Source organism: Dipodomys spectabilis, unplaced genomic scaffold (assembly GCF_019054845.1).
Source record: "Dipodomys spectabilis isolate Male_0828 unplaced genomic scaffold, ASM1905484v1 ptg000095l, whole genome shotgun sequence".
Lineage (NCBI taxonomy): Eukaryota > Metazoa > Chordata > Mammalia > Rodentia > Heteromyidae > Dipodomys > Dipodomys spectabilis.
In genome coordinates, this window is record NW_024870772.1 from 25,367,603 (window position 1) to 25,379,859 (window position 12,257).

Below are 12,257 nucleotides of genomic sequence, written 5' to 3' on the forward strand. Positions count from 1 at the left end.
TGGGCACTGTCTCTGAACTTTTTCGCTCAAGGCTTGCACTCTACCACTTTGAGCCACATTGCTACTTCTGGTAGAGTGCTAGCCTTAAGCGAAAAAGTTCAGGGACAGTGCCTAGGCCCTGAGTTCAAGTCCCACGACTGAAAAAAGAAAAAAAAAACAGAACAATTACTGTCACTTCTAACCTTGATCCTCAGATCTCAGCCTCCTGAGTAGCTAGGATTATAGGCATGAGCCACTGGTGCCTAGCACCAGTGTATGTGTATGACAGTGCTGTACTAGAGCATGAACTCAGAAAGACTTCGAACTAACCCTTAGCTTTTGCACTCAAGGCTGGTGCTTTTCTACTTGGGCCACAGTTTCACTTATGCTTTTTTGCTAGCTAAATGGAGATAAGAGGCTCATAGACTTTTCTGCTTGTGAGCAGATCCTTGATCTACCTTGATCTACTTGATCTACCTTGATCTACTCAGCCTCCTGAGTAGCTAGGATTACAGATGTGAGCCATCAGTACCCAGCCAACAGCAGTTCTTTTGCTTGTTCATTCAATAATAGACACTGAGCACTCACATGCTAGCGACGGCATCACAGTCCAGGGATGATGTCACAGAATAAGGGTGAATGTTACTGACACCAGTCTTCTCTATCTGTCCACCTTTACTTTTCCCTGGATCTGCCTATTTTAAAAGAATCTAGATCTAGGGCAACATATAATAAATTTCAGGAGGAAAAGAACAAACCTCGTGGCCGGTTTCATTGTCATGGAGAATGCCATCTTCATAATCTCTGATCAGAGCTTGTGCCGCCAGTTTGTGTATCATCTTTGTTTAGGCAGCAAGGAAAAAAATTCAAATTAAAGACCTGCATGGACCACCACTTGGCTCACTCCTGTTTTTATGTACCATTACTGGGACTTGAACTCAGGGCCTGGGTGCTGTCCCTGAGCTTTTTGGCTCAAGAGTAGCATTCTACCTCTTGAACTATACCTCTACTTTTGGCTTCTTGGTAGTTAATTGGAGATAAAAGTCACTTTTATCTGCCCAGGCTGAGATCCTCATATCTCAGATCTCAGCCTCCTGAGTAGTCAGGATTACAGGCATGAGACACTGACACTCCACATCTTGCCTGGATTTTTCACACAAGACTGGTGTTCTACCTCTTGAGCCACAGCTCCAGTTCCAGCTGTTTGCTGGTAAATGGGAGATAAGTCTCACAGACTTTTCTGCCACGGCTAGCTTCAAATTGAGATCCTCAGATCTCAGCCTTCTAAATAATTAGGACTATTGGTGTGAGCCACTGGTAACCAGCTTCACCCCAGCCCATAGTTTAAAAGTGTTTATTCTTACAGTTCCAGTTGTCTTCTGGAGCTCAGTAGTTGACACCATTGTACGAAATTCTTTCTCTTGAATTAATGCACACAGAGTTGCCTGAAACGGGAAAAAAACGCCTCCACAGTGTCACAGCCAGCATCACAGTAATTCTTTAGATGTCTTTTCCTCTACAGATGGAAATAAAAACCTTCCCCAACTTTTTTTTTTTTTCCCCAGAAGAGGGGATTTGCTAGCAAGGAGAAGAAAGACAAATGAAGCAGCCAAACACGTTGCTCTTCCCGTAATGCAACCAACTTCATCTTCTCACCTGTGTGCAATGAGGAATGAATCCGTAGACAAGGAGCCGGTCATTGTGGAACAAGGACGGAACATGGGCCGGGGCCTGAAGGGGCTCGGAGCTATCTGGACTGAATTGCTGCCATTTGATGGAAACAGAGTGGCAACTTGGGGACCGTAAGCGGATCATTTGGTCTGTTATCTGTAAGAAAAGAGGAATCAACTTCTCCTTCAATATTATACTTGAGTTAAGTGTACATTCTATCCCTTGGGGGATTTGGTGGCTCTTTGATTTTCTTATTTCTGGTACAGGGTACTTTTCTAAAGAGATTCCAAATGTGTATGCATTCATAAACAGATATACACTTACATATGTATAATCTAAATACACATGTCAATATGACTACATGTATGTATATATGTGCATGCGTGTGCATATACATATATGCAGCTATATATGCACACATATATGTATGTACATGTACACATATACACACACATATACTGATTCCTTTCCTATTCAGGCACTGGTGTCTCATGTCTGTGAACCTAACTACTCAGAGGCTGGGATCTGAGGATCTCAGTTTGAAGGCAGCCTGAAAAGTCCGTAAGAACTGTTTTGTTTTGTTTTTGTCGGTCATGGAGCTTGAACTGTGGATCTGGGTGCTGTCCCTTGGCTCTTCAGCTCAAGGCAAGTGCTCTACCACTTGAGCCACAGCACCACTTCTGGTTTTCTGGTCATTAATTGAAGATAAGAGACTCACAGACTTTCCTGAAAGCCCAGGCTGGCTTTGAACCGTGATCCTCAGATCTCAGCCTTCCGAATAGCTAGGATTATAGGTGTGAGACACCAGCACCCAGCTGGTAAGAACTCTTATCTCCAGTTAATCACCATAAAGCTGGAACTGGAAGTGTGCCTCCAGTGGTGCAATGATAGCTGTGAAAAGACAAGTGTAAACATGTTGCCCCAAGTTCAAGCTCTAGTATCAGAAAAAAAAGACGGGATCCTAAACTTACTGTGTAGTCCTGGCTGGCCTTGCTCCTTCCACCTTATTGTCTAGAATGCTAAGATTATGGGCATGTATTGCTACATCTGGCTTAAAAAATGTATATATTTTTGGTTATGGGGTTTGAACTTGGTCTTTCTGCTGCCCATGAGCTTTTCCACTCAAGGCTAGCTCTCTACCACTTTGAGGCGTCTATCATCTTGAGCCACAGTGCCACTTCCGTGTCCCACCATTAGTTAAAATTCAAGCTAAGTCCACTAGACAATTCTTGGATTCTTTTGGACCCACTATAAATACTTTAGATAGCAAGGAGTGAGAGTCTAGCTTTTTTTGTTTTTGTTTGTAGGGCTTGAACTTGCAGCCTGGGCACTGTCCCTGAGCTCTTTTGCTCAAGGCTAGTACTCTACCACTTTGAGCCATAGCTCCATTTCTGATTTTCTGGTGCTTATTTGGGGGCAGAAGTCCCATAAAGTCTGCATGGGCTGGCTTTGAACCATAATCCTCAGATCTCAGCCTCCTAAGTAGCTAGTATTACAGACATGAGCCACCAGTATCCAGTGAGTCTCTAGCTTTAACTGGGGGAGTGCAGATTTTTTTGTGTGTGTGTGTGGATATACTGTACAGAGGGGTTAACATTACATGGGCAAGATAATGAGTACATTTCTTATCAAGCATTGTAACTTCCTCCTTTGTTTCCCCTTCCCATCCCTTCCCATCCTCCCCTACCCCCCCAACCCTCCTCCCTGCCCCCACCAAAGTTGTAAAGTTCGATTTTGACATAATGACTTGTACATCTCATTGTTGCAATGGGTCTACCTGTATCCCTGTTTAAACGATTTGTTTTTTCCCTTCCCCTCCACAAATTATACCAACATCAAATACAGTGAAAGCAGGGGTTATACCATGGGGGAGGGACATACAAAGCAATAAAAAAATAATCTTAGAAACAATAGCATTAAAGAAAAAGACATTTGAATACATATCTTAGTATTCATTTCCCTAACATCAACTTACCTGACCTTTTCTGCTTGATTCAGACATATACTAGTTATTGCAAATAAGGGAAACCATGGGACCTGTGTTTCTTTGGGCCTGGCTTACTTCATTTAATATAATTTTTTCCAAGTCTTTCCATTTCCTAACAAATGGGCCAATGTCATTCTTTCTGATGGAGGCATAGAATTCCATTGTGTATATATACCACACTTTCTTGATCCATTCATCTAGTGAGGGGCATCTGGGTTGGTTCCATATCTTAGCTATGGTAAATAAGGCTGCAATAAACATAGTCGTGCTGGTAGCTTTAGTGTGGTATTGTTTGTGAACATTTGGGTAAATGCCCAAAAGTGGGATTGCTGGGTCATAGGGGAGCTCTATGTGGAGTCTTTTGAGGACCCTCCATACTGCCTTCCAAAGTGGTTGAACAAGTTTACACTCCCACCAACAATGCAGTAAGGTTCCCTTCTGTCCACATCCCCTCCAGCATCTGTTGTTATTAGAGTTCTTGATTATAGCCATTCTAACTGGGGTGAGGGGGTATCTCAATGTTGTTGTTGTTATTTTTGGGTCCAGTCGTGGGGCCTGAACTCTGGGCCTGGGTGCTGTCCCTCAGCTCTTCAGCTCAAGGCTAGCGGTCTACCACTTGAGCTACAGCGCCACTTCCGGCTTTTTTCTTTTTGCTTATGTGGTGCTGAGGAATTGAACCCAGGGCCTCATGCATGCAAGGCAAGTGCTCTACCACTGAGCCACCTTCCCAGCCCCTCAATGTTGTTTTGATTTGCATTTCTTTTATGGCTAGGGAGGTTGAGCATTTCTTCATGTGTCTATTGGCCATCCTTCTTTCCTCTTCAGAGAAGTTTCTCTTAAAGACCTATGCTGATGTTGAGCTATCTCTTTGCATACTCTTTCTCTCACATTTTTATTCTTTTTGAACCTAATAGAACTTTCGTATGTTTTCCTTTTTGATGACTTATAATAGCTAATGAAATGTGAATGCTATGCAAATAGTTGTTATACTGTGTTTCAGGAACTATTGCAAGAAAAAAAAATGGCAAGAAAAAAATGTTGATAGGGTTAGAGGTCTGGCACCAGCCAATGAGTGAAAACATCAGATACTGAGTTTGAATCTTGGTCTTATACAAAAAAACCCCATAAACATTCAGTCCAAAAAAATAAATAGCTGGATGCTAGTGGCTCACACTTGTAATCCTCACTACTCAGGAGGCTGAGATCTGAGGATCGTGGTTCAAAGCCAGCCCTGGCAGGAAAGTCCATGAGACTCTTATCTCCAATTAACGACCAGAAAACCAGAAGTGGTACTGTGGCTCAAGTGGTAGAGCTCTTGTTTTCTGCTGAAGAGCTCAGGGATAACACCCAGACCCAGAGTTCAAGCCCCATAACCAACAATAAATAAATTTTTAAAAAATTCAAGAAAATGTTTAGTCCATGTTCAGACGCAACTTTCCCTCTGAATATTTTCTGAGGTTGTCTGAATTCAAAGATATGGAACCATGGGTACATGGAGATATAATGGTTCACTAACTAGATATGTCTAATTAGAAATCAAAGTTTTAGTTATGAGAATGACCCAATTAAGCAATCACTGTGTGCTACCCAGGGGCAGGGGTTCACTCCCCCATTTGTTCATGAAAACACAAAAGTTATCATTAGACTTGTAAAAACATAACATTTCCACATATAAACATAAGACTAGAGATAAGATATTTTAAAAAACATACCTGCTTTTTCCAACAATGTTTGGATTTTGAGTTAAAATATTCAAATACTCCAGCACCACACTGGGACAAAGTCTTTAGGACATGGCGATTTGCTGTAGGACTGATCACATTGCACATATTTAGTTGTATGTATGAAGAACATGTTAATGTTAAGGATATGCAAAGCTTTCTAGGGGCTAGTGGCTCATACCTATAATCCTTGTTACTAAAGAGACTGAAATCTAAAGATCACAATTCAAAGTCAGCCCAGGAAAAAGTCCATAAGACTTTCATCTCCAATTAAACTAGCAAAAAAAGCCAGTAGTAGAGTTGTGGCTCAAATGGTACAGCAAGAATGAGAGACCCTGAGTTCAAGACTCAAGACTCAGTATGGATGAGACAGACAGACAGACAGACAGACACACACACACACACACACACACACAAATATGTGAAGCTATTTTTAAAGATTAAAGAGATAAAGTGGGGATGGCATGTAGCTGAGTAGTAAAGTACCTGCTTCGCATGTGAAAGTATCTGAGATCAAACTGAAGGGGTTAGAGAGGGGGAGGGAAAGAGGGGAAGAGGGAGAAGGGAAGATGAGGGGAGGAAAGGAAAAGGTAAAAGAGAGAGGGAGAGGAGGGGGAGAGAGTCAGAGGGGGAAGAGAGAGTTGGAGGGAGAGGGCGGAGAGAGAGGGAGGGGAAGAGAGAATAGAGAGGGAGGGAAGGGGCAAGGAGAGAGGTGGGGGAAGAAAAGAGACAAGACAGGAAAAATGAGAATGTGAATGGATGTGGACAGTAAGAAACATCTGAAGATTTGCTTAAATTCTCACATGCCGGAGGACTTCTTTATCTTTCACAGTAGAAAAACCAGAATGCTTAACTTCCAGTTTACTGATATAGATCATCCTTTTATATATATATATGTATTTTTTATTGTGACTGATTACATAAATTTCACAAGTTTCACAGTGTTGTGAGATAGTGATACTTAGTTAAAGTCACAAATACATTCTAGCCTTCATGAGGCAAATTATTACCATGGTCTATAACTTTTGTGAATTCTATGAGTTTTGACAATACAATTACTTCTTCCATATTGTCATATGTACGTTAGCTGTTCCCTCTTTCCCTCTCATTCCCTCCCTCCCATCGCTGCCCTTGAGTTACTTAGTTTTAACCAATGTCCAGTGCAGCTGATGGACCCCTCTGTTGTATGGTTTCCTTTGTTTCCTTCTGTTTCTGTGTCCTCCTAGCTTCCCTCAGATGTGAGCATATATATATATATATCTATATATATATACCATATATGTGGTTAAGAACATGCGGTCATTTAGTAATGATATAACAAAATGAGGGGAGGTCCTTTGTTTCTCGAGTCCTATTTACTTTGTCCTATCTCCTTAGGTTTTGGATTTGATATCCACATATCAGGGAGACCATGTGCTGTTTATCTCTTTGCTCTTGGCTTACCTCATGCAAAATGATTTTTTCTAATTCCATCCATTTCCCTGCAAATGCCATTATTTTGTCCTTTCTAATGGCTGTGTAACATTCCATTGTGTAGAGGTACCACAATTTTTGGATCCATTCATCTGTAGTGGGGCATTTGGGTTGTTTCCATATATTGGCTATGGTGAACAGTGCTGCAATGAACATGGAGGTGCATGTGTCCATGTATCCTGGTTCATGTTGCTCCAGGTAGATGATTAAGAGTGGTATGGTTGGGTCATAGGGGAGGTCTATATTAACTTTCTGAGGTACCTCCAGACTGCTTTCCAAAGTGGTTGTATTTGTACATTCCCACCAGCAATGCAACAGGGTTCCTCTTTCTCCACATGCCCGCCAGCATTTGTCATTGGCTGAATTTAGGATGTGGGGTTGTTTTTCAGGGTTGTTTTTATTTGCATTTCCTTTATTAGCAAGGATGATGAACATTTCCTCATATATTTATTTGCTATTTTTATTTCTTCTTCTGAGAAGTCTCTCTTTAGCTCCCTTGCCCATTTAGTAATTGGTTTGTTAAGTTTAGGAGGGATTAGTTTCTTGAGTTCCCTGTATATAATGGATATTAGACCCTTGTCTGATATATTGCTGGTAAATATTTTTTCCCAATTAGTTGGCTGTCTTTCTAATTTCGTTGTTATTTCTTTAGCTGTGCAGAAACTTTTTATTTTAAGGTAGTCCTTTTTTCGAGTGTCTCTCCAATTTGTTGTGACCCTGGGACTCTGTTCAGGAAGTTCCTGTCTGTGCCTACAAGTTCAAGTGTTTCTCCTACTCTGTCCTGCAGTAGTTTCAGAGTTTCAGGTTTGATGTTAAGGTCTTTAATTCATTTTGAGTTGATATTAGGGCATGGTGAGAGGCTAGGGTCCACTTTTAGTTTTCTGCAAGTGGTTGCCCAGTTTTCCCAGCACCAATAGTTGCAGAAGTTATGATTCTTCCACTGTATGTCTTTGGCTCCTTTATCAAGTATCAGCTGACTGTAAGTATGTGGTTTTATTTTTGGATTTTCTAATCCATTCCATTGGTTTTAGGTCTATTTTTGGGCCAATACCAAGCTGTTTTTGTTATTATGGCTCTCTGGTAGAGCTTGAAATCTGATATTGTGATACCTCCTGCATTGTTTCTTTTGCCTAGAATTGCTTTAGCTATTCTACGTGTTTTTGGAATAAATTTTTGGATTGTTTTCTCTATTTCAGTACGTCATTGGGATTTTAATGGGAATTGCATTAAATTTGTATATCAATTTTGTCAGTATGGACATTTTCATTATATTAATTCTGCCTATCCATGAACACATGGAAGGTCTTTCCATTTCCTGGTGTTCTCTATGATTTCTTAAGTTTTTATAGTTTTCATTAAATAATTCCTTTACATCTTTGGTTAGGTTAATTCCTAGGTCCTTTTTTTTTTGAGGTTATTGTGAATGGGGTTCTTTCCTTGATTTCCCTTTCTGCTTGTACATTGTTGATGTACAGAGAGGCAACTGACAGAGCTGGGAAGGTGGCTCAGTGGTAGAGCGCTTGCCTTGCATGCGTGAGGCCCTGGGTTCCATTCCTCAGCACCACATAAGCAAAAAGAAAAAAGCCGGAAGTGGCGCTATGACTCAAGTGGTAGAGCACTAGCCTTGAGCTGAATTGCTGAGGGACAGCGCCCAGGCCCAGAGTTCAGGCCCCACGACCGGACCCAAAAAAAAAAAATTAAAAAGGCAACTGATTTTCATAGGTTAATTTTGTATCTTGCTACTTTGCCAAAGTGGTTTATAAGCTCTAAGAATTTGGGAGTGAAAGGGGAAACAAAGGAGGAGGCAACAACGCTTGATAAGAAATGTACTCACTATCTTGCCCATGTAATTGTAACCCCTCTGTATGGTATTTTCACAATAAAATAAAATTAAAAAAGAAGAATTTGGGAGTGGAATTTTTGGGATCATTAGGGTATAATATCATGTCATCTGCAAAAAGGGATAGTTTAACTTCTTCCTTCCCTATGTGGATCCTTTTAATGTCTTTTTCTTGCCTTATTGCTCTAAGGATTCCCGAACTATATTGAAGAGGAGTGGAGAGAGTCGGCATCCTTCCTTGTTTCTGTTTTTAGGAGAACTGGTTATAGTTTTGCCCCATAAAGTATAATATTGGTGATTGCTCTGTCGTATATGGCTTTTATTGAATGTTCCTTCTATTCCTATTTTCTCCAGAGCTTTTAACATGAATGAATGCTGTATGTTATCTCACTGGAGATAATCATGTGATTCTTGACCTTGGATCTGTTGATGTTGTGGATTACATTTATTGATTTACATATGTTAAACCATCCCTGCATCTCTGGGATGAAGCCTACTTGATGATAATGTATGATTTTTTTGATATGTTTCTGGATTCTCTTGAGGAACTTTGCATCTGTTTTCATCAAGGAGATTGGTCTGTAATTCTCTTTTTTTGTTGGGTCTTAGCCTGGTTTGGGGATGAATGTGATATTGGCTTCATAGAATGAGTTTAGGATTGCTCTCTCTGTTTCTATTTCTCGAAAGAGCTTGAGGAGTATGGGTATTAGTTCCCCTTTAAGGTCTTATAGAATTGCATAGAATCCATCTGGTCCTGGGATTTTCCTTGTTGGAAGACTTCTGATTGCTTCTTCTATCTCATTGTAAGTTATTTAAAAAATTTATTTCTTCTTGGTTCAGTATGAGCAATTTGTATTTCTCTTAAAATTCATTCATTTTTGCTAGGTTTTCTTCCTTAGTGAGTATAGATTCTGGATATAGTTCTTTATCATTGTTTGGATGTCTTGGCTATTTGTTGTAATTTTTCCTGTGGCACCCCTGATCTTACTGATTTGGGTCTCCTCTCTTCTTTTTTTAGTTAACTTTACCAGAGTTCTGTCAATTTTATTTATTAAAAAAAAAACAGGTTTTTGTTTTACTATTTTTATAGTTTTCTTAGTCTCTATCTCATTAATTTCAGTTCTTACTTTATCTCACTCTGTCTAGTAACTTTAGGTTCAATTTTTTTCCTGCTTTTCTAACAGTTTTAGTTGTCTCATGAGATTATTTACTTGGTCTGTCTCTATTTTCTTAGTGTGTGCACTGAGAGCAATAAATTTTCCCCTCAGGACTGCTTTTGCTATGTCCCACAGGTTTCTTGATGATGTATATTCATTTTCATTGAATTGTAGGAACTTTTAATTTCTTCTTATTCTGTGACCCAGGTGTTGCTCAGAAGTGTGCTGTTTAATTTCTATGTGTTTGAGTACTTTTTAAAGTATGTTTTGTTATTGAGAACTAGCTTGATTCCACTGTGGTTGGATAGAATACATTGGATTATGTTTATCCTCTTGTATTTGCTTAAATTCCTTGTATGAACTATGATAAGATCTATTCTGGAGAAAGTTCCATGGGCTGCAGAGAAGAATGTGTATTGGGATTTTGTTGAGTAGAAAACTCTGTAGATGTCTGTTAAGTCCATTTGGGATATCGTATCATTGAGTTCAGAGGCTTCTTTGCTAATCTTCTGTTTAGTAGACCTGTCCTTTGGTGACAGTGGAGTATTAAAGTCTCCTAGTATTATTGTGTTTGGATTTATTTTATTCTGTAAGTCTGAGAGTATTTGCTCAAGATATTTGGGTGCACCAATGTTTGGAGAGTATAAATTGATAATAGTGATATACTCTTCTTGGATTGTTCCCTGTATTGATATGTAGTGTACTTCTTTGTCTTTTTGTATTGATTTTAATGAAAAGTTTATTTTGCCAGGATGACAACTCCTGATTTGTTGCTGGGAACATTTATATGATAGATCTTCCTCCATCCCTTCACTCAGAGTTTGTTTTGAGTCTTTGGCTGTGAGATGGGTCTCCTGAAGACAACAAATAGATGGATCTTGCTTTCTGATCCAATCTGCAGTTTTCTTTTGATTAGTGAATTGAGCCCATTAATACTTATGGCTATTATAGAGAGGTGCATTGTGTTTCCTGTCATTTTCCTGCTTTCCTAAGTTTTTCTTCTTTCCTTTCCTCCTCTAATTACTAAGTTTGACTTCTAGTGATATCTGTCTGATGTGGATCACTGATCTTGAGTATTTTCTTCAGACTGTATTCCCCCTCTTAATAAATCTTTGTAGTGCTGGCTTATTGTTTATGAATTCATTTAGTTTTTCTGTATTATTTGATTTAGATGATTCTAACATCCTCAAAAAGGATTGTGAGTGTGTAGCTTAGCTTTACAGAATATGGTAGGCCAGTAAAACCTTGCATTCCACCCCAGCATCAAAAATAAACAGATAGACAAAATAGAAAAGATTTAGTAGATTTAAAAATAAGCAAACAACCATCCAGGATATCAAAATAATATTAGATAAAGGTATCAGTCTAGCTGGGTGCCGGTGGCTCATGCTGGTAACCCTAGCTTCTCAGGAGGCTGAGATCTGAGGATTGCAGTTCAAAGCCAGCCTAGGCAGGAAAGTGTGAAACTGTCTCATCTCCAATAAACCACCAGAAAACCACAAGCGGTGATGTGGCTCAAGTGGGAGAGTGCTCACCTTGAGCAGAAGAGCTGAAGGACAGTTACCAGGTCCAAAGTTCAAGCCCCACGACCAACACACACACACACACACACACACACACACACACACACACACACACACACACACACACACACACAAGGTATGAATCTAGCTGAGATCTGAGGATGGCAGTTTGAAGCCAGTCCAGGCAGGAAAGACCATGGACTATCTCCAATTAACCACCAAAATGCTGAAAGTGGAGCAGTGGCGCAAGTGGTAGAATGCCAGCTTTGAGTGAGAAAGCTAAGGGACAGTAGTCAGGCCCTGACTTTAAGTCTCAATACTGATGTATGCGTGTATACATGTGTATGTGTGCATGCACGCGCGCGCGCGCGCGCGCGCGCGCGCGCGCGCACACACACACACACACACACACACACACACAAACATACCCCCTTTTGTACAGACTAATGGGAAAACCTGTCAGATGGCTTTTTTTAACACAGTGACCAAATCTCTGAGACTTACTCAACGCCACAGGTGAACAGCCTGGTGTGGTGGACATTTCTTTTCACGAGCTGCACTGTCATACTCTCATTCTGCAGGTGCCCATCAGACAGGAGGAGCACGTTCCTCAGCCCTTGAGAAGGGCGCAGTAAACTTAAGTATCGGAGCGTTTTGTAGAGGTCAGTGTTGCCCATGGTAGGTGTAGCAGACTGCAGGAGGTGAAGCACGAAATAATTTCTCCTTTCTGTACACAACACTGACTGCAATCATCTCCCAGAGATACACTGGCATCGATAATATTTTTTCCAGCTGAGTATGACTCATGTCTATAATCCTAGCTACTCAAAAGGCTGAGATCTGAGGATCATGATTTGAAACCAGCCTGAGCAGAAAAGTCTGTGAGACTACTATCTCCAATTAACT

General features: G+C 40.4%; 1 protein-coding gene across 1 annotated transcript in view; it reads right to left on the reverse strand.

Moving 5' to 3' along the window:
* Positions 1-12,257, reverse strand: part of Parp4 (poly(ADP-ribose) polymerase family member 4) — a 108,456-nt gene that overhangs the window by 30,702 nt on the left and 65,497 nt on the right. Inside the window, exons 24-28 of the mRNA XM_042685458.1 lie at positions 11,856-12,043; positions 5,350-5,449; positions 1,636-1,806; positions 1,344-1,424; positions 738-818 (exon numbers count right to left, since the gene is read on the reverse strand). Of these exons, the coding sequence (XP_042541392.1) occupies positions 738-818; positions 1,344-1,424; positions 1,636-1,806; positions 5,350-5,449; positions 11,856-12,043 (621 nt within the window). The remainder of the gene's footprint in view (positions 1-737; positions 819-1,343; positions 1,425-1,635; positions 1,807-5,349; positions 5,450-11,855; positions 12,044-12,257) is intronic.